Here is a 27,435-nt window from a genome sequence, read left to right on the forward strand (position 1 = left end):
ATCTTAATAGATGTCCTACCATCGTGTATCTTCCTCCTTACAGTTTTTTTCCATATATTCCTTTCTTCACTGATTCTGCAGAGAACTTTCTCATTGCTCTTATTGTCAGTTCACCTAATTTTTAGCATTCTTCTGTGGCCCTACATATCGAATGGTTTGATTCTGTTCTGTTCTGATCTTCCCACAGCCCATGTTTCACTACCATACAATTCTGTGCCCCAAACATACATTCTTACAAATTTGTTCCTCAAATTAACGTCCATGTTTGATACTAGCAGACTTCTCTTGGCCATGAATGTTCTTTTTGACGGCACTAGTCTGCTTCTTATGTCCTCCTTGCTCCGTCGATTGTGGGATATTTTGCTTCCTAGGTAGCAGAATTTCTTAACTTCATCTACTTCATGATCCTCAATTCTGATGTTAAGTTTCTCGTTGTTCTCGTGTCTGCTGCTTCTCATTACTTTCGTCTTTCTCGATTTACTCAATCCATATTCTGTACTCATTGGACTGTTCATACCATTCAGAAGGTCTTCACTTTCACTGAGAGTAACAATGTCATCAGCAAATCTTACCACTGACACCCCTTCACCATGAATTTTAACTCCACCCTCGAATTGTTCTTTAATTTCCGTCATTGCTTCTTCGATGTAGGCTATATATTTAACAATAGAGAAGAAAAACTGCATCGCTCATTTACATCATTTTCAATCTGAGCATTTCTATCTTGGCCGACCACTCTTACTGTTCCCTCTTGACTCATGTACATACTGTGTATTACCCGTTTTTCCCTAAAGCGTACCCCTCTTTTTCTCAGAATTTCAAACATCTTGGACCATTTTACATTGTCGAACGCTTTTTCCACATCGACAGATCTTATGAACGTGTCTTGGTTTTTCTTTATTCTTACTTCCATTATCAACCACAGCGTCAGAATTGTTTCTCTGGTGCCTTTTACCTTTCCTAAAGCTAAAGTGATCGTCATCTAGCACATCCTCAGTTTTCTTCTCCATTCTTCTGTATACTATTCTCGTCAGCAACTTGGATGCATGAGCTGTTAAGCTAAATGTACGATAATTCTCGCACTTGTCAGCTCTTGCAATCTTTGGAATTGTGTGGATGCTATTTTTCCAAAAGTGAGATGGTATATTTTCAGATTCATGCAGTCTACACACCAACGTGAGTAGTCGTTTTGCTATCACTTCCTCAAATTTTGATTTGATGTTATATATCCCTTATTTGAGCTTAAGTCTTCCAAAGCTCTTTTAAATTCTGTCTCTGATACTGGGTGCCCTATCTCTTCCACACCAACTGCTGTTTTTTCTCCCATCATGTTGTCAGTCAAATCTTACCCCTTATAGAGACCTCCAATGTACTCCTTCCACCTATTTGCTCTCTGCTCTGCATTTAACAGTGGAATTTTCATTGCGCTCTCGTTACCACAGTTGCTTTAAATTTCACCCAATGTTGTTTTGACTTTTCTATATGCTGCATCAGTCCTTCCAACAAGCATTTCTTTTTCGATTTCTTCACATTTTTCATGCAGCCACTTAGCTTCCCTGAGCTTTCGATCTATTTTATTCCTAGGTGACTTGTGTTTCTGTATTCCTGAATTTCCCTGAACATTTTTGTACTTCCTTCTTTCATCGATCAACTGAAGTATTTCTTCTGTTACCCACGATTTCTTCACAGTCACCTTCTTTGATCTATGAGTTACTTTCCAACAGCTGTGATTACCCTTTTTAGAGAAGTCCATTCCTCTTCAGCAGAAGTGTCTGCTGAACTATTAGTGATCGCAATATCTATAGCCTTAAAGAACTTCAATCGTACCTCTAATTCCTTAGTACTTACATATCCAATTTCTTTGTGCATTGATTATTCCTGACTAGTCTCTCAAACGTCAGCCTGCTCTTCATCACTACTAAATTGGGATCTGAGTCTATATCTGCTCGTGGGTATGCCTTACAATCGAGTATCTGATTTCCGAGTATCTGTCTGACCATGATGTAATCTAAGTGAAATATTCCCGTATCTCCCGTCCTTTTCCAAGTACAGTTCCTCCTCTTATTATTCTTGAATAGGGTATTCGCTATTATTAGCTGAAATTTATTGCAGAACTCAGTCTTTCTCCTCTCTCATTCGTTATCCCAAGCCCATATTCTCCTATAACCCATTCCTCTAATCATTCCCCTACAACTGCATTCCGATCCCCCATGACTATTAGATTTTCAGCTTCCTTTACATACTTAATTACTCGTTTAATATCCTCGTATACTTCTCTGTCTCTTCTTCTCCAGCTTGTGACGTCGGCATATATACGTGAATCATCGTCGTCGGTGTTGGTTATCTGTCGATTCTGATGAGAACGATCCTATCACTCAACTGCTCACAGTAACTCGGTCTCTGCCTTACTTTTCTGTTCACAGCGTATCATATCCCCATTATACCATTATCTGTTGCTGTTGATGTTACTCTATACTCATCTGGCTATAAATCCTTATGTTCTTTCCGTTTCACTTGACTGCCCCCCACTATATCTAGACTGAGCCTAAGGATTTTCCTTTTCAGATTTTATAACGCGCCAGTTGGGCAGAATTTTTACCATATCTCTCAGGAGGACATCCGCCAGCCCTGTCAATCAACGCCAAACCGAATAACTGTTTGCATAATTTGTAAAGCTATTTCTCTTAAATAAATCACAAAATTTTTCTGAAATTATAACCATTTGTTTGTCTGTAATTGTACGTCATACCTACCTATTTCCGTCTGATTCAGATAATTCCTTTGCAGTGCGTCGTTTTCTATTTTGCTCAGGATATACACGAGCTGAGAATGTGCACAAGATTCTACAACAAATGCACCTCAAGGACATTGGACAGCAGTTTTATGGATATGAGTAACACCGTCAATGCCAGAAACTGCGTCTTTCTCGAGTTGTGTCAGACTTCTTGTTAATTAAATCATCAATGTTGTGGATAATGTAGTAAGGCCAGAAAGAGGAAGCCGTAATGAGAATCTCGGTGTTTTTGTAGTCTGCAGACAGTGTTCGGCAGAAGCTCATTTTAGCAGTTCCGTGTCCCTAACGATGGCTTTCTAGGATGCTTATCTATCTTTATTTGGGCGGCTACGGGGTTATTCGCGTTTTTCCGCGCAATACATCACAGGAGGCATTTAGAATTCAACAGTTGCTGATCACTTTAATCCGTTGTGGCTCAAATGGCTCAAATGGCTCTGAGCACTATGCGACTTAACTTCGGAGGTCATCAGTCGCCTAGAACTTAGAACTAATTAAACCTAAGGACATCACACACACCCATGCCCGAGGCAGGACTCGAACCCGCGACCGTAGCGGTCACGCGGTTCCAGACTGAAGCGCCCTTAACCGCACGGCCACACCGGCCGGCTAATCCGTTGTGAAAACGTTTGTTAACACCTATACAACAACAGGGTAAGACACATCGTGCAGCAGCCAGTACATTAATTTGGCTGAGCCATCTTTCAACAAATATAATATCTCAGGGATAATTCTGCGCCAAGGTCATACGGAATACGTTTGAGGTGACATGAAAATAGAGGGTATGTGGGGGGGGGGGGGGGGGAAGCAGCGTCACAACAAAGGTGTGGAGGACAATGGCATGTGGCAGGGGACCTGAAGGGACAGAACAGTGCCAGCTAGAGTGAGGTACAGTGATTAGTCGATTGCTTAGACACGTATCTACTCCGCTATGCACTGCCCTGAAAAGCGAGTAATGAGAAGTGAATACCTTTAATTTTCAGCCTAGGTGCTATACGTGGTCAACGGCCTTCCCGCAGTGGTAACGCCGGTTCCCGTCAGATCACCGAAGTTAAGCGCTATCGTGCTGGGCAAGCACTTGGATGGGTGACCATCCGGTCTGCCGCGCACTGTTGGCAAGCGGGGTGCACTCAGCCGTTTTGAGGCAAACCGAGGAGCTACTTGATTGAGAAGTAGAGGCTCCGGTCTCGGAAACTGACATACTGCTGGAAGAGCGGTGTGCTGACCACATGCCCCTCCATATCCGCATCCAGTGACGCCTATGGTCTGAGGATGACACGGCGGCCGGTCGGTACCGTTGGGCCTCCATGGCCTGTGCGGGAGGAGTTTTAGTTTTTAGGTGTTATATATGAATCCGTGCGCCGGATCTTCTTCGTACGGGATTTTGGTGCTGGAGAGTAATATTCAGTAGGCTACTGCAGGACTGCAGGTGTAGACACAGTTAACAAAGGCGGCATGTTTTATTCAGCAGTCTAGGATCGGGCAGATACTGGTTCCCGTATAGTATTACTGTCTTGTCTGTCTGTCAATCTTTCCGACTGTTAAGAGCCCTTTCTCTCAGAAAATTTATGTCACATACTGAGGTCTACAGTCCACTGGCGGTGTTAAAAATCTATGTCAGCACAGTCAAAAGCTAGGCCATTTCTGTCACATATTTTGATACTCGCAAACTCACATGTCGAAACCTATAAAGTAATTCCCATTGTCCTACAATCATGAATTTTCGCAGGACGCAACGTTTCACGGTACAAGTTAAGGAAAAAATTTCGAAAAATGTTAGTTTATAGTTATAACACATTCTCCAAAGCCTTAGAATTCTTGGGACAGGCAAAAATCGGCGATGTTCTTGATTGCTGGGATGGATGAACTACCCATATACGTAATTAAGTTTCCACGGAACCCTCATTTCGCGAGACCTGCTTGCAGTTATCATTCTTTTTTCTCCCTGGTTGCTGCCAATTGCTAGGTGGAAACAGTATTGTTAAAAGCTATGTATTCCGGGATTAACAACAGTATGGAAAGCCAGGCAGTTGAGCAGCTTACCACCGGCCGCTGTGGCCGAACGGTTCTAGGCGCTTCAGTCCGGAACCGCACTGCTGCTATGGTCGCAGGTTCGAATCCTGGCTCGGGCATGGATGTCTGTGATGTTCTTAGGTTACTTAAGTTTAAGTAGTTCTAAGTCTAGGGGACTGACGACCTCAGATGTTAAGTCCCGTAGTGCTCAGAGCCATTTGAACCATTTGAATTGAGAAGCTTACCTCGTAACCGGCGATATTACGCAGTGAAACAGACACTGTAATTCAGTATCTCAAGAACTATAAATCCCTCGCTGTAGATAGTATATATGGTGAAATTATCAAAGAAAAGGGACAGGAAAGTATTTATGTGCTGCATTCGACGCGTACAAGAATATGGGACACTGGGGAGCGGTCAGAATACTAATCGAAGTCCCTCAAAAAATCGGCCTATGCAAGAAAGAGTCAACCAGGAACTGCTCCAACTACCGAGCTATTGCTAGAGACTGTCAAGTCTCTAGAGACTTGACAGTCAGTTAGGTCTGCAAGGCTGTCGAAAAAATGTACGTAGTAAGCGCGCCCCTTCCCTCTGCTTTTGCTCCCTCGCTTCTACTCTAGTTTGTAAGCTTTGTACAGTTTTAGTCCACTATCATCCGTTCTTTTCACTTTTGCAAGCAGCGACCACCTCAATTTTTAACAAAGTTAAGCAACTTTGACGGTTTAAGTCCCATATATTAATTAAAACTGAGTGGCCTACTGTACTTGATTGACCATTATCTACTCTTTTAATTATCACGGAGCCGGCCGGAGTGACCGTGCGGTTCTAGGCGCTACAGTCTGGAACCGCGAGACCGCTACGGTCGCAGGTTCGAATCCTGCCTCGGGAATGGATGTGTGTGATGTCCTTAGGTTTAAGTAGTTCTAAGTTCTAGGGGACTGATGACCTCAGAAGTTGAGTCCCATAGTGCTCAGAGCCATTTGAACCAAATATCACGGAAGATGGATTGTTTGTCGCCCTACCCTTGTAACACTCCAAAAGACTTCACAATCGGAGGTTTCTAAACAGTATCAGTGTCTAACATATTAATCAAGTATAACTTTTGTAATACGGGAGTGACGCACTTTAGCTACAACTTATATTTTATCCAGAGTCTCTTCTGTGGCAAGTCCCATACTCTGAAACTCACGCGTGTTTTGTACTATTGGAGCGCTAGCAGTCACAGTTGAGGACAAAAAAAGAGAAAAAAAAACACTCACTCCACTTGTCGTCCTCGTCCTTCTGCTTGTTTGCTCCCGGCCGGTCGCTGTCGACGCAGCCCTCATTCTTCAGCTGGATCAGCAGGTGCATGAAGTCGTTTCTCGTCACGCCGTTGTCCTCCCTGTACTTGACCGTGTCGCTCACCATCTTGCGGAAGTAGTGCGACACCTCGGTCAAGTTGCTCTTGGGACTGTAGGAAGCACAAGGAAATTTTTCTTTAGTGATGTACAACTGTTCTTACCGCGGTGCTGCAAATTAGAGAATTTAAAAAAAAGGTCTATGGAACTCCACACCGTTTTCCGTAATTTGCAACATCGACATACAGGGTGACAATTATTCAACTATGCGAAATCAAATCGTCATAACTTCTAACGGTTTGCGTTAGGATGTCCAAGCTCCACGGTCAGCCGTCGGGCGTGATGGGGATTAGTATGGTTTGTTTAGCGACGAAACCCACTTTCATTTGGATGGGTTCGTCAATAAGGAAAACTGGCGCATCTGGAAGACTGTGAATCCGCTTTTGAGCGATCGAGAAGTCTCTTCACTCTTAACGGTTGGCTGTGTGGTGTGCAATGTCCAGTCACGGAATAATTGGTGTAATATTCCTTGATGGCACGGTGAGTACCGAACGGTACTTGAAGGTTCAGGAAGACGGATTTCATCCTCATTGTCCAAAGTGACTCTGATTTCGACAAAATGTGGAGCTGGACCAAATCGAAGCAGGAGAGTGTTTGATATCCTGGAGGAGCACTATGGGGACAGCATTCTGGCTCTGGGGTATTCAGAGGCCACTGGCTTGGGCCTCGATTGGCCGCCATATTCTCCGGATGTGAACTACTTTTTGTGGGGTTATATTAAAGACAAGATGTACAGCAATAACCCCAAAATGAATACCGAGTTGAAAATGCAAGAGGTCATCGACAGCATCGATGTTCCGAAACTTCAGCGGGTCATCAGAATTTCGCTATTCGTCTGTGCCATATCATCGCTAATGATGGCAGCCATATCGAACATGTCATAACCTACATCCGAATATCTGTAGTGACGTTTACATGTCGAATAAAGTGTAAAATTTGGAAATTGGTGGTAAGGTCTTATAAGACCAACTGCTGAGGTCATCGGTCCCTAAGCTTACAAACTACACTCCTGGAAATTGAAATAAGAACACCGTGAATTCATTGTCCCAGGAAGGGGAAACTTTACTGACACATTCCTGGGGTCAGATACATCACATGATCACACTGACAGAACCACAGGCACATAGACACAGGCAACAGAGCATGCACAATGTCGGCACTAGTACAGTGTATATCCACCTTTCGCAGCAATGCAGGCTGCTATTCTCCCATGGAGACGATCGTAGAGATGCTGGATGTAGTCCTGTGGAACGGCTTGCCATGCCATTTCCACCTGGCGCCTCAGTTGGACCAGCGTTCGTGCTGGACGTGCAGACCGCGTGAGACGACGCTTCATCCAGTCCCAAACATGCTCAATGGGGGACAGATCCGGAGATCTTGCTGGCCAGGGTAGTTGACTTACACCTTCTAGAGCACGTTGGGTGGCACGGGATACATGCGGACGTGCATTGTCCTGTTGGAACAGCAAGTTCCCTTGCCGGTCTAGGAATGGTAGAACGATGGGTTCGATGACGGTTTGGATGTACCGTGCACTATTCAGTGTCCCCTCGACGATCACCAGTGGTGTACGGCCAGTGTAGGAGATCGCTCCCCACACCATGATGCCGGGTGTTGGCCCTGTGTGCCTCGGTCGTATGCAGTCCTGATTGTGGCGCTCACCTCCACGGCGCCAAACACGCATACGACCATCATTGGCACCAAGGCAGAAGCGACTCTCATCGCTGAAGACGACACGTCTCCATTCGTCCCTCCATTCACGCCTGTCGCGACACCACTGGAGGCGGGCTGCACGATGTTGGGGCGTGAGCGGAAGACGGCCTAACGGTGTGCGGGACCGTAGCCCAGCTTCATGGAGACGGTTGCGAATGGTCCTCGCCGATACCCCAGGAGCAACAGTGTCCCTAATTTGCTGGGAAGTGGCGGTGCGGTCCCCTACGGCACTGCATAGGATCCTACGGTCTTGGCGTGCATCCGTGCGTCGCTGCGGTCCGGTCCCAGGTCGACGGGCACGTGCACCTTCCGCCGACCACTGGCGACAACATCGATGTACTGTGGAGACCTCACGCCCCACGTGTTGAGCAATTCGGCGGTACGTCCACCCGGCCTCCCGCATGCCCACTATACGCCCTCGCTCAAAGTCCGTCAACTGCACATACGGTTCACGTCCACGCTGTCGCGGCATGCTACCAGTGTTAAAGACTGCGATGGAGCTCCGTATGCCACGGCAAACTGGCTGACACTGACGGCGGCGGTGCACAAATGCTGCGCAGCTAGCGCCATTCGACGGCCAACACCGCGGTTCCTGGTGTGTCCGCTGTGCCGTGCGTGTGATCATTGCTTGTACAGCCCTCTCGCAGTGTCCGGAGCAAGTATGGTGGGTCTGACACACCGGTGTCAATGTGTTCTTTTTTCCATTTCCAGGAGTGTATTTAATCTAACTTACGCTAAGGACGACACACATACCCATACCGGAGGGAGGACTCGAACCTCCGCCGGCAGGAGCTCGAATAATGTGTGTGCACGCCGTAGCTTGAAACTAATTTACTAGTTTTTCATCTAGTTCAGTAATTGTCAGCCTGTAGTTTTAGTGTTTCATTTACAGTAACGTCGTTTCATTTCAGCTGCTAAATTGAATGTAAGCTATCAGTAAATTAAACAGGATGCTTTGAGAAGGTCGTTATCAGAAGAACATTTGTGCAGCCCTGTTGGCATGGCTCCTCAGATACAACACGGCACTGACGAAGAAACGCACCCTCTTCGTGAGTGCCGGTCCAGTCCATGCCTCTGTTCCGAAAGGGTGGCCGCCCCAGTTCAGTGTCGACTGCCAACTTGCTGTCCAGCTGGAACGTCCTCGTTGCTATCTCTTTACAACACAGCGCGGCACCACAGGTGCAGGGAAAGTTGTGCATAATCTGGCACATGTATTGGATGCAGTGCCGTTGCAGTAGAGGCAAACGGTAGAGGAAAAGACGAAACAATAAATTGCATTAAAGACTATGAATGGCAGGCTTCCAGGAACCACTAGCTATTCCAATCAGTCAGTAAAGAGAATAAAGCACAGCTACAAGTGCTTCCCCACGTTGCATTATTTTGAAAAGCTGCAGAAGAAGACGAATTCTTTAATTGAAGGTAATACTTCCAAGCAGGTTGTCACTGGACAGACCGATAACTACCACTTATTCTACATTGTCAGTAATGCAGTAAGACATGTTGTACACTACACTCCCATCTGTTTGTACACTACACTGTTCTCTGTCGATCGTGGCATGCTCTGTGTCGATGCTTCTGCATCTCACCGGAGGTAATGTAAAGATAGGTACTTCATTTCAGTTTCTGTAGTAACGTGTGACATCACCAACAACTTTAATCTTGGCACAATTAAGAACTTCTTTAAGCCGTACGGACACATACTCTGACTCGCTTACATTACGATGATTCCTCGTCCTGAGAACCAATGGCATTGTAGACATACAATAAGATGTACCTTTATCTCTGTTATAGAGTTAACATATCTGAAATGTCCGATAGGCAATAATTTATCGACAAAAGTCTCCAGCCCTGCTACAGTGTCTATTTTAGGATCACAGACTACGGCCATAGTAAACCAACCATTACCATGCCCATTAGCGTCTGCGTTCGTAAGCCTGAAATTCAATACGCATCCGCAAAAGACTGGAGTGCCATGCAAAATTACTTGGGTCCCTACTCCATTCTTCGTCCTAATAGCAATATTATCAATAGCTTTATATACAGTAAGCCGCGAACGCCTTCTCCTCCTATAACAGCGCGGCATCACTAGTCTGTGTCGATACTGCTGCCAGTGCGGCTGCTCCACGACTGACGCCGTCTTAAGAGAAACGTCACTTGCATAGCACTTCCTTATCTAACCGCAGCGCGGCTTACGCAACCGCCGGAAGCGAATTTTAACCCGACAGAGCTATTCTTCTTAAGTATCGCAGATAAGCGTAGTATACTATTATATCTAAGATATATATCAAGTGTGTTGCAGCGGCAGGATATGTAACTATACTTACTATAGAAACTGAAGCCTTTTGCGGATGCGTATTGAATTTCACGTTTACGAACGCAGACGCTAATGGACATGGTAATGGTTGGGTTATTATGGCTGTAGTCCGTGGTCCTAAAGTAGACATGTACCAGGCTGGAGACTTTTAACAGTCGAGAAGTTATTGCTTATCGGACATTTCAGGTATGTGAAGTCTATAACAGAGATAGAGGTACACCTTATTATATGTCTACTATGCCGCTGGTTCTCAGCACAAGGAATCATTGTAAAATAAATGAGTCAGAGTCTGTGTCCGTATGGATTAAAGGAGCTCTCAACTGTGCCAAGATTAAAGTTGTTGGGGATGGCACACATTACTACAGAAACTGAAATAAAGTACCTGTCGTTTCCTATTACTATAGGATCATCTTTCTACGCATGGTCATCTTTGCTTTGACTGATCATTTGTTGATGCAACTATTTCTCATCTACATTCTAGCGAGAAACTATTGACCACACTATCCTATTAATAGTATCGTTCCTGACTTTCTAGCTGTAGCTTATAAGTATTACGAAATAAATTTTAAAATAAAAGTAAAATAAAATAGCTTCATAAATTGGGCAAGTCAATAACGCGTTGGCAAACCTCTGGCACTTGTGCAAGCCGCTGTTCCGAATGTCATTGATTAATAGAGATGCTTAACGTCCACCTGAGGAATACTGTGCCAAATTTTTTCCTATTTGGCGCGTTAGATCGTCAGAATCGTGAACTCGTTGGATGGCCCTGTCCACAATGTGCTCTTGGAAACACTGCATTTATGTTAAAAGAGAGAGAGAGAGGGGGGGGGGAGGAGAGAGAGACAAAGGGAGGGAAAAGAAAGAATGGGGAGGAAGGGTGGAGAGATAGATAGAGAGAGAGAGAGAGAGAGAAGAAAGGAAAGGGAGGAAGGAAGACTGGGAGAGAGAGAGAGAGAGAGAGAAAGAGAATGAAATGTAAAGAAGGGGGAAGAGAGAGACACAGAGAGAGAGAAATAAAAGGGAGGAAAGGAGAATGGGAGAGATTCACGGAGAGAGAGAGAGAGGGGGAGAGAGAGAGAGAGAAAGAGAAAAGAAAGAAAGGAGAAGAAAGTGGAGAGAGAGAAGGACACAAGAGACAGAAGAAAGAAAGGGGAGGAAGGCAGAGGGAGGGAGGGAAGAGAGAAGAAACAAAGGGGAGGAAGGGTGGAGAGAGAGGGAGAGAGAGAGAGAAGAATGAAAAGGGAGGAAGGGAGAGTGGGAGAGAGAGAGAAAAAAATGGAAAGAAGGGGGAGAGTGAAGGAGAGAGGCAGAGAGAAGAAAGAAAGGAGAGAGAGAGTGAGAGAGAGAGAGAGAGAGAGAGAGAAGAAATAAAAGGGAGGAAGGGTGGAGAAAAAGAGAAGAAAGAATGGGGAGGCAGGGTGGACAGAGAGAGAGAGAGAGAGAAAGAATGGCCTTGAATTTGTGCAACACTGTGCGACGAGGCGAGGCGTGACGTCAGCAAAGAGCGGTCGTGCTCGGTAATTCGCATATCCGGAGTCCGGACAACAGACATGAAGAGAGTGTAGGACGGTCAAGCACTCATGTGGGACCGGCAACTAATGGCTAGGTCTCCCCTTCAGCAGGCGCAGCCGCGTCGAACCCGCTCAAACACAGAGCGTTGCAGCACTCCAGTGCTTACCTTAAGAGGGTGAGCAGCTTGGGGTTGATGGCCGTGAGGACGGAGTTGACCGTGTTGCGGAAGTTTTGCTGGAAGAAGCGGCGGCCCCACTGCCTGAACGCCGCCTCCGGGTTGCGCTGGCAGTTCACCTCTACGCCGAACGCGACGGACGCGATGACGTCAGTGGCGAAGCGCGCACTCAGCTCGCGCATCTCGACCACCTGCCCTCTGGACGCGGGCTCCTCCAGCACCTCCCCCATCTCGCGGCCGCAGTCCGCTAGCGTCTGCAATGCCGAAAGCGCATCACTCTAGTAACTATGTCAAGCTTTTCGTCACCAACAGTTGGGCCGATCGCACCTGGAGTACTGTGCAAAACAGCATTTTACAACTGTACCGAAGTGAATGGGACATTTCAGGCACAGACAGGAGAGCATTTGAATTTTTTCTTGACATCAGACTGGTCGCGGTTCGCGTGGTACCCACCTGTACAAAATCAAAAGACACACGAATTAATGTTGCACCTGCAGCAGGGTGTGATCTACCTGCAGTCACGGATCCACGATTCGGTTGTGAGGGTCTACAGTTCGCTACTGTCTCCCCACCTTCCCCCTACCGAAAACATAACTTGCTGTCACCCTCCTCGTTTAACGTGCCATAGACACCTGCGACTTCATTAGCAGAAACAGCTGAGTACGTACACGAATTGAGCCAAAGCCTTATGACCACTTTCCAGAACGAGACCGACAGGTGCATGGTGGCCCTGAGTTGTAATAAGAAAAGTATATAAACTGGGCAGTGACAAGTGAGGAATCACCCTAGTGGTGATAAAGGCCGCGAATGGGGAAATCGACTTACATAAGAGACTTTGACAAAGGGATGACTGCTTTGCCTCCTCCGCTTGGGAACGAACTTCGAGGAAACGGCTAGTCGGCACATTGAGCTACTCTCTCGTGACCGTCACGGAAAGTGGTTGAAGGTGACAAGGCGTTGGACGCCCAAGCCTCATCGCAGAACGTGGATGACGGCTGTTTGCCTTCTCTACAAAACACGGCAGGCGGCGACCTTTGGTATCTCTAGCGACAAAGTAAATTGTTTGGAACACTTGCTGAACGCAGGGTTCTGTATCAAACAACTCCGACGTCTGTCCATGTTCAGCCAACCACATCGTCAGTTAAGTTTTTAGTGGACACGTCATCATACATATTGCGACGTGACTCAATGGAAACTTATCACACGGTCAGATGAATCACGTTTCGTATTACACCAGATTGAGGGTCGTGATTGGAAACGCCACCATCCAAACAACTCCGACGTCTGTCCATGTTCAGCCAACCACATCGTCAGTTAAGTTTTTAGTGGACACGTCATCTTACATATTGCGACGTGACTCAATGGAAACTTATCACACGGTCAGATGAATCACGTTTCGTATTACACCAGATTGAGGGTCGTGATTGGAAACGCCACCATCCAAGTGAACAGCTGCACCAAACATGAAGGGCGCCATGGATCGCAGCCTGATAACGTCATTTTTATGCTACATGGGACATTCACCTGGGCTTCCGTAGAACTTTCGGCAGTAACCGAAAACAGCGTGACAGCTGTAGACTATGTCAACATTGGTGAGGACCACCTGCATCCCTTCATAGCTGGTGTATTTCCCGATGGCTATGGCATCTTCCAGCAGGATATCTGTCTGTGTAAGAAGGGCAGAATCGTACTGAACTGGTTAGAGGAGCATGATGGTGAATTCACGTTGTTGTCTTGTCCTCCAAATTAGCCTGATCTGAAACTGATGACATACATTTGGGGTGTCGTAAACTATCTGCGTCCTCAGACCACTGACCTGTTATGTACGGGAACCGCGTGACCTGTGTGTAGGCGTCTGTTACCGCGTGCCTCTAGAAACCTAATGAGGGCTTGTCACAACACGCCACGCAAAATCGCTGATGTATTGCGTTCTAAAAGTCGACCAATCCGTTATTACAACGGTTTGGCCCAACAGTGCAAGCTGTTTTCATATCATCATTCTAGAGGAGTTCCACATTGTTTTATCTTTATCTTTTCCCATCGTTCGTGATGTGCCTTTTGACTCTTTGATTAAAGAAAGTGCGAGGTCATACACATAGATACTAAAAGAAGCCGGCCAAAGTGGCCGTGCGGTTAAAGGCGCTGCAGTCTGGAACCGCAGGACCGCTACGGTCGCAGGTTCGAATCCTGCCTCGGGCATGGATGTTTGTGATGTCCTTAGGTTAGTTAGGTTTAACTAGTTCTAAGTTCTAGGGGACTAATGGCCTCAGCAGTTGAGTCCCATAGTGCTCAGAGCCATTTGAACCATTACTAAAAGAAATCCGATAAATGTTGGGTATACTACAAATCGCACAAATCTAGGGACAGTCAATTTGACTAAATACCTAGGAATTACAATTACGAGCAACTTAAATTGGAAAGACCACATAGATAATATTGTGGGGAAGGCGAAACAAAGACTGCGCTTTGTTGGCAGAACACTTAGTAGATGCGACAAACCCACTAAAGAGACAGCCTACATTACACTTGTGCGTCCTCTGCTGGAATATTTCTGCGAGGTGTGGGATCCTTGCCAGGTAGAATTGACGGAGGAAATCGCAAAAGTGTAAAGAAGGGCAGCTCGTTTCATTTTATCGCGCAATAAGGGTGAGAGTGTCACTGATACGATAAGCGAATAGGGGTGGCAGTCACTGAAACAAAAGCGGTTTTCTTTGCGGCGAGATCTATTTACGAAATTTCAATCACCAACTTTCTCTTCCGAATGCGAAAATATTTTGTTGACACCCACCTACGTAGGGAGAAATGACGATGACAATAAAATAAGAGAAATCAGAGCTCGAAAGGAAAGATTTAGGTGTTCCTTTTTCCCACGCGCCATTCGAGAGTCGAATGCTAGAGAAGCAGTATCAAAATGGTTCGATGAACCCTCTACCAGGCACTTAATTGTGAATTGCAGAGTAACCATGAAGAAGTAGACGTAGATGTAGACAGTTGCAAGTAAGCAACACTTTTCTCTAACTGTCGGTGGCAGGACAGTCACTAGAAGGGTAATTCCTGCACAGTACAGCCCCTTTTTTCCACCTGCTGTTCAAAAAATGGTTCAAATGGCTCTGAGCACTATGGGACTCAACTTCTGAGGTCATTAGTCCCCTAGAACTTAGAACTAATTAAACCTAACTAACCTAAGGACATCACAAACATCCATGCCCGAGGCAGGATTCGAACCTGCGACCGTAGCGGTCTTGCGGGCACCTGCTGTCCATAAGTGTGTAAACCCCTACGGTTTTTTTTTTTTTTTTTTTTTTTTTTTTTTTTTTTTTTTTTTTGTAACATACAGTGTGTATATGTGGCTTGCTAATGTTGTCTCTGCAGCTGAATCCTCACACCTGTAAATGATTAAAACGACCCTGCCATCGACAGCCTACACCTAGGGACTTACATAAAACGAATGACGAAACAAAGAGTTATGGTTTTACTTCATTTGCTAGCGTTTATACAGCACCAATGATCTTCCCGTTGGTGCGTTGGCCACAGTGCAGACAATGCGGCGTACCGTAATACTCTGTGGACGCAATATGCAGTCGGCAACCTCCTAGGGCTGAAATTACTTCAGTACAAGACAGAATACGAGTCAAAATTTCTGTTTGTCGACTAGTCAGGAACAGAAATTCATGTATTCATCCATGAGGAAACACTTCAAGGTGTGTCAGACCCCACAGAAAGGTGAAGAGTCGTTGCTCGAGAAAACAAAATAACAACTGTGTTCACAGAGAAACGACTTCAGACATTATTTGTGGCTAAATCAAAATTTCTCCAAATCTGACCAGCAGATTCTCCTCAGTGGCTCTCGCCAGCGAAGTCTCTAAGTCCACCGTGGGAGGAAGTGCCTTCGAGCGACCCCTGCAGCGAAGTGTGTCCATGCTCCCTCCTGGACATGCAGAGCCTATGTTTGCAGTCAGGCGAGGTGTGGGGTAGCGTAGTGATTAGCACAATAGACGCGCATTCGGGAGGACGACGGTTCAACCCCGTGTCCAGTCATCCTGATTTAGGTTTTTCGTGATTTCCCTACATCGCCTAAGGCAAATGCCGCACTGGTTCTTTCGAAAGCGCATGGTCGCTTTCCTTCTCCATCCTTCCCTCATCTGAACTCGTGCTCCATCTCTAATGACCTAATAGTCAACAGGACGCTACACACCAATCTCCCCTCCTCCTCCTCCTCCTCCCCCGAATCCAAGCAGCTGTTACAAAACATTACCTCCCACAACATGGATCACGTATCAGCCAGCCAATCGCCTGAAGCTCATACTCCTTTCCAAAGACTTTGTGGTAGTTTCTCCTCCTACATCTTTAAAAATTCCAATCATATACGCATCTGTGGTTTCCAGTGGGAAACGTGCTCTGGCACTTCCCGTGAGAAGATTCCTCGGACGTCAGCTTGCGATCATCGCCTGTGATAGCAAGTATTCCTTACACTAGAATGATGTCTTTTCTCCATGTTCTGCCCCCAGCGCTCTTCATCCAGGTACGAGGTTCCGAAATATTTTTCGGGCTACCAGAGTTTAATCTCTCGCCTGCACTGTCCATGGTACAAGGGTTCTTTGGCCTCCAGCATTGTAAACTACCGCCTTCTCGCTCTGCTCTCTCTCACAACAGTAACTATCCACCCCTGCAGAACATGACACCCCCCCTTTCGCAGCCCCTCTTTAGCCGAATGTGGCTTCTGAGGAATTTGTTGCCCACGTTGCCCTTTTTGTCGGCACTCAGCTCTACGTAACTCCTTGGCGTGCAGTACTACAAAAACAGTTAGTACGTGATGCAAGCCAGTATCGACCAATGAAATAATTAACAGTCAGATAGTACATACAAATATAAACCGAAAATAACTTGTTATTATTGTTGTTCTGGTCTTCAGTCTGAAGACTCGTTTGATGCAGCTGTCCATGCTACTCTACCTTGTGCGAGCCTCTTCTTCTCCGAATAACTACCACAACTTACATCTTTTTGAATCTGCTTACTGTATTCATCTCTTTGTCTCCCTCTACGATTTTTATCACCCACACCTCCCACCAACAAAGCAGGTGATCCCTTGACTGTCTCAGAATGTGTCCTATCAACCGACCCCTTCTTTTGAACAAAGCTGGGCCACTAATTTCTGGTCTCCCCAATTCCATTCAGTACCTCCTCATTACTTACGTGACCTACCCACCTAAATTACAACATTCTTCTGTAGCACTTGCCGTACCGGCCTACATTTTATATCCTCTCCCCTTCAGCCATCATCAAATTATTTTGTTGCCCAAATAGCAAAACTCATCTACTATTTTAAATGTCTCGTTTCCTAATTAATTCTCTTAGAAACTTTATTCGAGTACATTATGTTAGCATTGATGTACGTTTGTAGATGTTCATTATATATCCTCCTTCCAAGTTCTCTTCAGTGTCTGACAGAATTACAATGTCATCAGCAAACCTGAAAGTTTGTATGTCTTCTCCCTCAAATTTAATTCCTATTCCAAATGTTTCTTTGGTTTCCTTTACTTGTTCAGTGTACATATTGAATAGCATCAGGGATATGCTACAACCGTGTGTCACTCCCTTCTCAACTACTGCTTCCCTTTAATGCCCCTCGACTCTTATAACTGCCGTCTGGACTTTGTATTTTACCCCTACTATCTTCAGAATTTCAAAGACGGTATTCCAGGCAACGTTGTCAAATGGCTTCTCCAAGTACACAAATGCTTTCCTTAAGCAATATTCTAAGGTAAGTCGCAGAGTTGGTATTGCCTAGCATGTTCCTATATTTCTTCGTAATCCAAACTGATCTTCCCTGAGATCTGCTTCTACAAGTTTTTTCACTTCTATGAAGAACTCGTGTTAGTATTATACAACCATGAATTAATAAACTGATTGTCCAGTAATTTTCACTTCTGTCAGCAACTGATTTATTTGGAATTGGAATTACTAAATTTTTCTTGAATTCTGAGGGTATTTCGTCTTTCTCATATCTTGCACACCAGATGGATGAGTTTTGTCATGGCTCTGTCTTCGGAGGCTCTTCCAGAAGTTGTGAGGGAATATCGTCTACTCCCGTGGCCTTGTTTAGGCTGATGTCTTTCAGAGCTTCGTCAAATTGTTCTCGCAGTATAATATCTCTCATCTTATCTTCATGTAAGTCCACTTTCCTTTCATTAACATTGCTTTCAAGTTCATTTCCCTTGTAAAGACCCTGTACAAACTGCTTCGATCTTTCAGCTTTCCCTTCTTTGCTTAGGACTTGTTTACCATCTGAGCTGATATTTATACAAGTGCTCCTCTATTCCCCAAAGGCCTCTTTAATTTTACTGTAGACGGTATGTATCTTTGCCCTTGTGAAGTATGTTTCTAAATCCTTACATTGTTCATGTAGCCATTCCTGCTTAGCAAATTTGCACTTCCTGTCAATTTCTTAGACGTTTGTATTCCCTTTCGCCTACATCATTTGTTGCATTTTTAAATTTTATCCTTTCATCAATTAAAATTATCAAAGAAAAAAAGCCACATCTGACGACATAATCCTCATCACCAACCATAAGTCAAGTGACGGCACCTCATCGCTTGACTTACATATCGAGGTCGTTCGACAATATGTACTGGTAGCACTCGAGTCTCTGTCACGTAAAACACGGAATCCCAGCACGGGTAGCCCAGTTAATTACAACTGTATTCCACGAAAGGCCTAAAATAGTGGCTTCTAACAAATGGTTAACAAGTATGTTTTGCCCCATTAGGAGTTTCCAAGGAATTCATTATAAGGGTACAAATTTTAGCGACTGTAGGCACGGCAAAATAACTGGGAATGACGAGGCACGTTATTCCATCACATACACCATAAGCAGAACAAGTAATCTGCAGAACAAACGAAGTACCATAGGAAACGCTAATCCATAACCATCCATAAAACCTACAACAGAGCACGCAGAGCCCGTACACATTAACAGCCACGCATATGGCGCCTGTATAGAGAGAGGCGCGTTTCGCCACTATGCGACAGATACAAGAAGGCCAATACAGAATTACAAATCAAAAAGCACACAAAATTTACAGAAAAAATAAGTTGCCATAGAGTGGACATTAACTTCCTACACTAGTAATACCATTATGGACCGCAAACGCCTCGGTAGTACATTGATTACTGGAGTGAAGAGATGTTCACAGATGACACCAACCTGCTAGGGCGTAAGAACCTGTGCATTCCTCTACAGAAAGGAAAAGACAACGAATCAGCGATAGAGTAAGAGCTGAATAAAAGTGTACATCACACATGAAACATGAAAGCACCAGCTATCCAATCCCAGATGAGATTTTAAAGAGGTTTCCCCCACCTCTAAGAAAGATACAAGAATTGTGAAACTCTTTGAAACCAACCAAAGTAATTTCAGAGTTACAACAATCTAATCTAACTCATGAAATTGAATAACAGAACAAAACATCTTGAATGAAGAGAATTTTGCGTCACGGTAGCCCGCCTACTCCCATAAGGAGCTTGAGATGGAGTTGGTGCTTGGAGTTGGTTTGACTGCGTGCAGAGACAACCATAGCTCTCCAGAATGAAATCCAGAATCCGTAGGTCTGTGCTCCACACTCTTGAGAAAGCTAGTTATGGGCACTGTCGGAAACTCGCACTAATTTGCCTACAGCCTTCCAGACCTGGAGATCAAAACAGTATATTTATAATAACGTTATGTTATTGCTGACTTAGTTTTAGGGTCCACAAAAGCATCATTCGAATACTTCCATGACCTGTGGATCTGAAATTTCGCAGTGAATCTTTGTCTAGAACGACCTGCTTGTCGTTAAACTATCCATCAACCATCGCAATTGGCGGAAGTTCCGTTACATCATTAGATTCCACACACTTCAGGAGTAGGTACTAGCACATTACGGGCGTTTTCAGTAATAGTAAAACATAGCAAACAGCATTTCAGAGAACAGACACATTCCTTGGTTTCATGTGGAACTTCAAGGCCTCGTTCAATATAACACGTTTGTAGATGTCCGAGATGGTAAAGATGGTAACGTCTGAGGACGAGCTCCTTCGCAGCGGAACACAAGCTCCAGATGCAAATAAATCAAACTGTGGGTTTGAAAGGAAAATCGTTTTAGGGAAACCACTGGAAGTCGGAGTCTGGGTGGTCTGAATAGGTACTTGGAAGTGCTGTCTCCGGAAAGCACTCCAGAAACCGCTGCACAACCTCATCCATTCTTAGAGATGTTTCTGAGTTACTTGCGCGTAGCTGCCCACACACTAAAGCCAGAAGCAGGCCCTTAGGACATCAGAGCATAAGCCACATGCCGAAAGTTCACAATGTGCTCCGCAGGTCTAGGGCCAGTTCTGCATACTACAAAATTAGGCGAAGAGGTCGCCGCATGTTGATAATACTGAGAGAGCCGCCTCACCTGGAACATCATCTTCATCTTGCCAGAAGTGAACGTCGGCGTCAGCTTCACACGCAGTCTCCTCCATTTGTTCCCGCCAAGTAGAAAAAGGTGGCCGGTCAGAGGTTCATTTTCGTTCGTCTTTATTCCTCTGTCCTGGAAGGTCCAGAAGTCCTTGACGAGAATTGTACGGATCAAATCTGGGTCCACTATCACGAGACCCGGTCGGTTAAAGAAGTATATTCCGCCGAAACGTTGGCCTGGAACAAACAATAGGGCTTACATTTGCTTCACATTTCAAATAAACAGGTTTCATGCAAAATCTTACACTTGTGATTCCTAACCAGACACGTCCTACTAACAGAGATCAGTGCGCAGATTTTGTTGCCTTAAAAGCCCATTTTATGCAGTTGATGGCCGGTCGCGGTGGCCGTGCGGTTCTGGCGCTGCAGTCCGGAACCGCGGAGCTGCTACGGTCGCAGGTTCGAATCCTGCCTCGGGCATGGGGGTGTGTGATGTCCTTAGGTTAGTTAGGTTTAAGTAGTTCTAAGTTCTAGGGGACTTATAACCTAAGATGTTGAGTCCCATAGTGCTCAGAGCCATTTTTTATGCAGTTGATACTGCATGAAATTTGCATTTGAATTTGGAACTCTACACATATCAATTTTCAGCCACGTACTTCCTGTATGCAAGCTGCTCGAAAATGTTTTAACTCATCTTCATACCTGCGAACGCGTGTGAACGCAGAGTACAGACGATCAGAGAAATAATAAACTAAAAAAAACGTTTATTGTAATTTAATAAGAAAAGAATAATCAAAGTGTATGCAGTCACTTCGATATTGCACATACTTCCACATTTGTGAAATTTTAATCTACTACTGGGTAACATTGAACATTTCGTGGCTGTATCCCACGAACTATAATGTACTTGGATCCCAAATTCAGTTATTGTATCCTCCCACACAAAAAGTATCACCAGACGACAGTAAAAGTGTATTATACAGGGTGTTACAAAAAGGTACGGCCAAACTCTCAGGAAACATTCCTCACACACAAAGAAAGGAAATATGTTATGTGGACATGTGTCCGGAAACGCTTACTTTCCATGTTAGAGCTCATTTTATTACGTCTCTTCAAATCACATTAATCATGGAATGGAAACACACAGCAACAGAACGGACCAGCGTGACTTCAAACACTTTGTTACAGGAAATGTTCAAAATGTCCTCCATTAGCAAGGATACATGCATCCACCCTCCGTCGCATGGAATCCCTGATGCGCTGATGCAGTCCTGGAGAATGGCGTATTGTATCACAGCCGTCCACAATACGAGTACGAAGATTCTCTACATTTGGTACCGGGGTTGCGTGGACCAGAGCTTTCAAATGCACCCATAAATGAGAGTCAAGAGGGTTGAGGGCAGGAGAGCGTGGAGGCCATGGAATTGGTCCGCGTCTACCAATCCATCGGTCACCGAATCTGTTGTTGAGAAGCGTACGAACACTTCGACTGAAATGTGCACGAGCTCCATCGTGCATGAACCATATGTTGTGTCGTACTTGTAAAGGCACATGTTCTAGCAGCACAGGTAGAGTATCCTGTACGAAATTATGATAACGTGCTCCATTGAGCGTAGGTGGAAGAACATGGGGCCCAATCAAGACATCACCAACAATTCCTGCTCAAACGTTCACAGAAAATCTGTGTTGATGACGTGATTGCACAATTGCGAGCGGATTCTCGTCAGTCCACGCATGTTGATTGTGAAAATTTACAATTTGATCACGTTGGAATGAAGCCTCATCCGTAAAGAGAACATTTGCACTGAAATGAGGATTGACACATTGTTGGCTGAACCATTCGCAGAAGTGTACCCGTGGAGGCCAATCAGCTGCTGATAGTGCCTGCACACGCTGTACATGGTACGGAAACAACTGGTTCTCCCGTAGCACTCTCCATACAGTGACGTGGTCAACGTTACCTTGTAGAGCAGAAACTTCTCTGACCCTGACATTAGGGTTATCGTCAACTACACGAAGAATTGCCTCGTCCATTGCAGGTGTCCTCGTCGTTCTAGGTCTTCCCCAGTCGCGAGTCACAGGCTGGAATGTTCCGTGCTCCGTAAGACGCCGATCAATTGCTTCGAACGTCTTCCTGTCGGGACACCTTCGTTCTGGAAATCTGTCTCGATACAAACGTACCGCAGCACGGCTATTGGCCCGTGCTAATCCGTACATCAAATGGGCATCTGCCAACTCCGCATTTGTAAACATTGCACTGACTGCAAAACCACGCTCGGATTCAACACTAACCTGTTGATGCTACGTACTGATGTGCTTGATGCTAGTACTGTAGGGCAATGAGTCGCATGTCAACACAAGCACCGAAGTCAACATTACCTTCCTTCAATTAGGCCAACTGGCAGTGAATCGAGGAAGTACAGTACATAGTGATGAAACTAAAATGAGCTCTAACATTGAAATTAAGCGTTTCCGGACACATGTCCACATAACATCTTTTCTTTATTTGTGTGTGAGGAATGTTCCTGAAAGTTTAGCCGTACCTTTTTGTAACACACTGTATGACTCATGCTTACAAACTCAATCTTCTGTAGACCTGCGTGATCTAATGTGCTTGTAGAATCATGGAATGACGACTTTCTGATAAAAATACAATAAAATATTTTTGTTCGCTAGACAGTCAGTGTGATCCCCTGAGGAAGAATGCCTGGTTTATGTGCGATTGTATGTTGCTTGGCCTGCTGTTCAGAAACTGGTGGGGGTGGTGAGGCACAAGACTATAATTCTTTTCGATGGCACCCCATGCTGACCACAGGTCATATTGTCCTCACACTACACAGTCCTCAAATGACCCTGGATAGCGAAGAGAAGCGTCCAGCATCCAGTCATGATACTGGCCTCAAACATGCGTGACCCATCAGATTGATGAACCTGTGATACTGCATGCCTGTAACGTTCATTGCTACCTGGGCGTCTTCACATTTATGTTAAGTCGATAATCAGAGTTGAAATAAATCCTGCACTCGCCAGTGAAGAGAACCCACAGCCACTGATCCTGATACTATTCCAAGACTTCCCTTGCCCAGTGTCATTGTGCACCACAAAGCTGGGGAACAGTGACTTTTCCAGGTTTATAGTGGACGTGTAGAGCTCACAGTGATAGTGTGTGGATGGTTATGTGCTTTATGTTGTTACTAAACTGGGACTGTTACACAGTATCTCAGTTGTACGAAATTTTTTAGTATAGATGATCGTGTGGGGATGGTTTCATACTATCTGGGTTGTTACCAAGCTATTTAGTGATGACAGTGAAAGCTGTATACGGATTCGCCCTTACTTGGAGAGTCGCTCTGACTAAAGTTCCAAGTGGTGCTAGCTTCGGTCGCACAGCTTGAGGATGTTTCCACTGGAGATCTGTGTGTGAAATTAGGTGTGGGGAGCACGTCCCACGTTTTCCCTGATTGGTCAGCTACTGTGGTGGGCCAGGTTTCTGCCAGGACTGAGCGCCCTTACTCGTGGTTGAGTGGAAGTTCGTTTCGAGGAGTGACAGACAGTGAATGATTCTCTGGCACGCCGACAAAGAGTCTTCGGGCGCTATCTGTGACTGGTAAAATAACGTTAGGCGTATGGTTCAGTTCCTTTGGGGATAGGGCTCACATCGAGTGAAATAAATCCATAGGGCACTCTTTGTGCGTAGCAGGGGGAAACATCGTACATGTGGAACCGTTCATTCCAGATTCTTTCTGCACTGACGTAACGTGATGGCGAGTGGCTCTTGTGGAGTAAGAAATTCAGGACGCCACACTTCGTTAGAAATTTTTTTATGGTGCGTGGATAGGCAATACAGAAAGCTTCCCATCATCCGTTAGCAGATTATCAGTGCAAAGTAAACCGATCTTTGATAAAATACTAAAAGAATCTTCAAGTATTTTGTTACAATTAGAGCCCGCATCTCGTGGTCGTGCGGTAGCGTTCTCGCTTCCCACACCCGGGTTCCCGGGTTCGATTCCCGGCGGGGTCAGGGATTTTCTCTGCCTCGTGATGGCTGGGTGTTGTGTGCTGTCTTTAGGTTAGTTAGGTTTAAGTAGTTCTAAGTTCTAGGGGACTGATGACCATAGATGTTAAGTCCCATAGTGCTCAGAGCCATTTTTTTTTGTTACAATTAGATTGAGTGTTTTCGTGCAGAAGATACTGTTACGCATGTGACTCAGGCCCCAGTCCCACCCTGAAAAATGTTTCACATGTCATTCATTTCATCTTCAGATAACTACGGGAAATCTGTCCTAATAACACGTCCACAGCTGTTCTCCTGGCTAAACGTCTGCCTCATCTTTTCCCCAGAAGGAAGATGTCCATAAATATCAATTAATTGGTTCCAGTCAGTGACGCGTACGTAATGTAGTTTGATGTTCAATTTGAGCCTAATATATTTTAGATTTATTCGTGATTTCTGATTATTTGTGGCGTCTCAGGTTCTGGTTAAGCTGTATAAGCGAAAGTTCGCCGCAGTTCCTTTTGCGATGTCACTGCAGAGTTTTTTTTTTTTTTTTGATGACGCGATGTGTTAAGCACCCTCTATTTATTTATTTACTCGGCTTCCCTTCTGCTAACAAAGAATATGGAGAGATAACTAGCAGATTCTTACATCGTACCAGTAACTGAATCACATTCCGTTGCTCTTCACATGATTCCGTATATATTTTATGTTCTGCTTCCTTTGTTTTGAATTGTGTTCATTAATTAAGTTTGGTGCTCTTCATTACTTCATATGGTTGTGTTTTCGATTCATTGTTGGATGACAATGACAACGTCCATCAGCCCAACTAACAACAACACCGAATTCAGTTAGTTCACCTGTGTGGATGAAATATCTTCGGAACATGCAACACGTGTCCAAATTTAGTCATTAGAATGACTTCCCTACAGAGACTCAGGTGATGGAATAATATGCCTTGTTACTTGCATTATTGCGTCGCTATCCTCCGAACCTTGCATTGGGTAAGCTTTTGCCGTTGTCACCATTCAATAATTAAATAAAAAATAAAAGTGACACACTAAGAAAGTCAATTAGTTGAACAACCAAACTGACATCGTATTCTTTTCAAAGCGCGAAACGTCAACCAAACAATAATTAAGAAAGCCGTTTAAATATCGAAGAAAAAGTTTCTCCATCTAGTTCGTATATGGAAACTATGAGACCTCAAATAGTTCTTTGCAGTGATCGTGAGTTTCTTAATAACGGATCAGAAATGAGTCTACATCTCCGAAACTAATTATAAGATTCGTATCCGACTCAGCTAACAGTACATAAAGAAGAAGGAAGAATGAGTGAAGCTTTTTGGTGTCTCCTCTTACCTTTAAACTGCAGGTAAGCTTCATTCAGTTCGATCGGCCCGGACGTCTTTCCCACGAAGCTGTTGTAGACATTGCCGAAGGGGAACCGCGGCTCGAGGTAGGGCACACCCTTCCTTTGCCAATACTTATAAGAGTACGAGAACCACGCGTACACTGCCGCCACTACCAGCGACAGGGCTACCAACACCTCGGTTAGCCACGACTCTGCGTAGAAAGCCATGCTGGTGATTCTGCAAAATAACATACAGGCATTGCATTGGTTCTCATGTGCTGACGGAAAAATTACTGTCAAGAATTTCACAGAAAATTGTTGATACCACTCAAGCCTTCCTATCTCTCTCTCTCTCTATCTATCTTTGTGTGTGTGTGTGTGTGTGTGTGTGTGTGTGTGTGTGTGTGTGTGTTGTGTGAGTGAGTGAGTGAGTGTGTGTGCATGTGTGCGCGCGCGCCTTCTCCAACCACCACTTCACGCCCTCCGCCTTTTTCTAAACACCCACTCTCACCCCCACCCCCACACACAAACACAAACACAAACACGCGCTATCATACATACACATATATGACAAATTACTTAAGAAACCCTGCTAGAGAGAAGACCGGTGTACCCTATAGACTATACTTTAAATATCTATATTGGCGACATTGTTAAACAATGGAAAAATATGAACAACCGAGGCACTAAAACAGGTCCTCATAACTAGATGAACACCATGATGTTCGCTGAGCACAACCCGAAAAGCTCGATAGATTGTCTAGACTTCTCATAGAAAGAGTAAGACAACGGATTTTAAAGTACAAGACGGTGCGCTGCTGGTGATATTTTAGAGCGTATTTCCCGTTTTAATTTCTTAGGTTGTGCTGTAGGTTACGAGCTTGAATATTATATCCACACTAAATTAAATTAACATCATAGGATACAAAGAACACTAGGCAACAGAGTGAGGAAGTAAATGACAGTAAAACTGTATAAATAATAGATGCACTTGTTAGCACTCATCGCTCAGTCTCGCTTACAATAAGAAAGAAAGACCTAACACATACACAGGCCACAGAGATGGCATTCATAAGACGCAAGAGACGTTGCCAATCTCGGGGGGGATCTGATAAGAAATGAAAACATCAGAATTACTTTAAAACAAGTAAATCTTTTTTCACAAAACTAGACTTCAAGCTCGTTACTTTGATATCACATTTGTCCATTTCCCACTCTTCATTTGGCTATGAAAATTCGGCCGAATATCCATTTTGTAATTTCTGAGAAGTTTGTTTATCATATATCATTTCTGACTCACTACAGCACGAAGATGCTGGATAAGATAAATACTTAAGATTATACCGCAGTCATGAGATAAGAAGCTGTTGCTGATAATATCCAACGCTTAGAAAAATGTCCAGGTGTGGGCCATTATGAAGAAACCCGTTGTGATAGGTTCTTGAAACAATTGTCACAAAACTTACGGCAAGAAATAATAAAAATGAGAAATAATAAGACGGCCCAGCGGTTCTAGGAGCTACAGTCTGGAACCGCCCGACCGCTACGGTCGCAGGTGCGAATCCTGCCTGGGGCATGGGTGTGTGTGATGTCCTTAGGTTAGTTAGGTTTAAATAGTTTTAAGTTCTAGGGGATTGATGTCCTCAGAAGTTGAGTCCCATAGTGCTCAGAGCCATTTTTTTGAGAAATAATAAAAATGAGAAATAATAAAAATGTGGAGCATAAATAAAACTTCACA

General features: G+C 44.7%; 1 protein-coding gene across 1 annotated transcript in view; it reads right to left on the bottom strand.

Moving 5' to 3' along the window:
* LOC126263076 (probable cytochrome P450 6a14) overlaps window positions 1-27,435 on the bottom strand; it is a 58,155-nt gene that overhangs the window by 14,530 nt on the left and 16,190 nt on the right. Inside the window, exons 2-5 of the mRNA XM_049960066.1 lie at window positions 25,706-25,935; window positions 20,349-20,587; window positions 11,904-12,166; window positions 6,064-6,254 (exon numbers count right to left, since the gene is read on the bottom strand). Of these exons, the coding sequence (XP_049816023.1) occupies window positions 6,064-6,254; window positions 11,904-12,166; window positions 20,349-20,587; window positions 25,706-25,925 (913 nt within the window). The 5' untranslated portion in view covers window positions 25,926-25,935. The remainder of the gene's footprint in view (window positions 1-6,063; window positions 6,255-11,903; window positions 12,167-20,348; window positions 20,588-25,705; window positions 25,936-27,435) is intronic.

This window comes from Schistocerca nitens, chromosome 6 (genome assembly GCF_023898315.1).
Source record: "Schistocerca nitens isolate TAMUIC-IGC-003100 chromosome 6, iqSchNite1.1, whole genome shotgun sequence".
Classification (NCBI taxonomy): Eukaryota; Metazoa; Arthropoda; class Insecta; order Orthoptera; family Acrididae; genus Schistocerca; species Schistocerca nitens.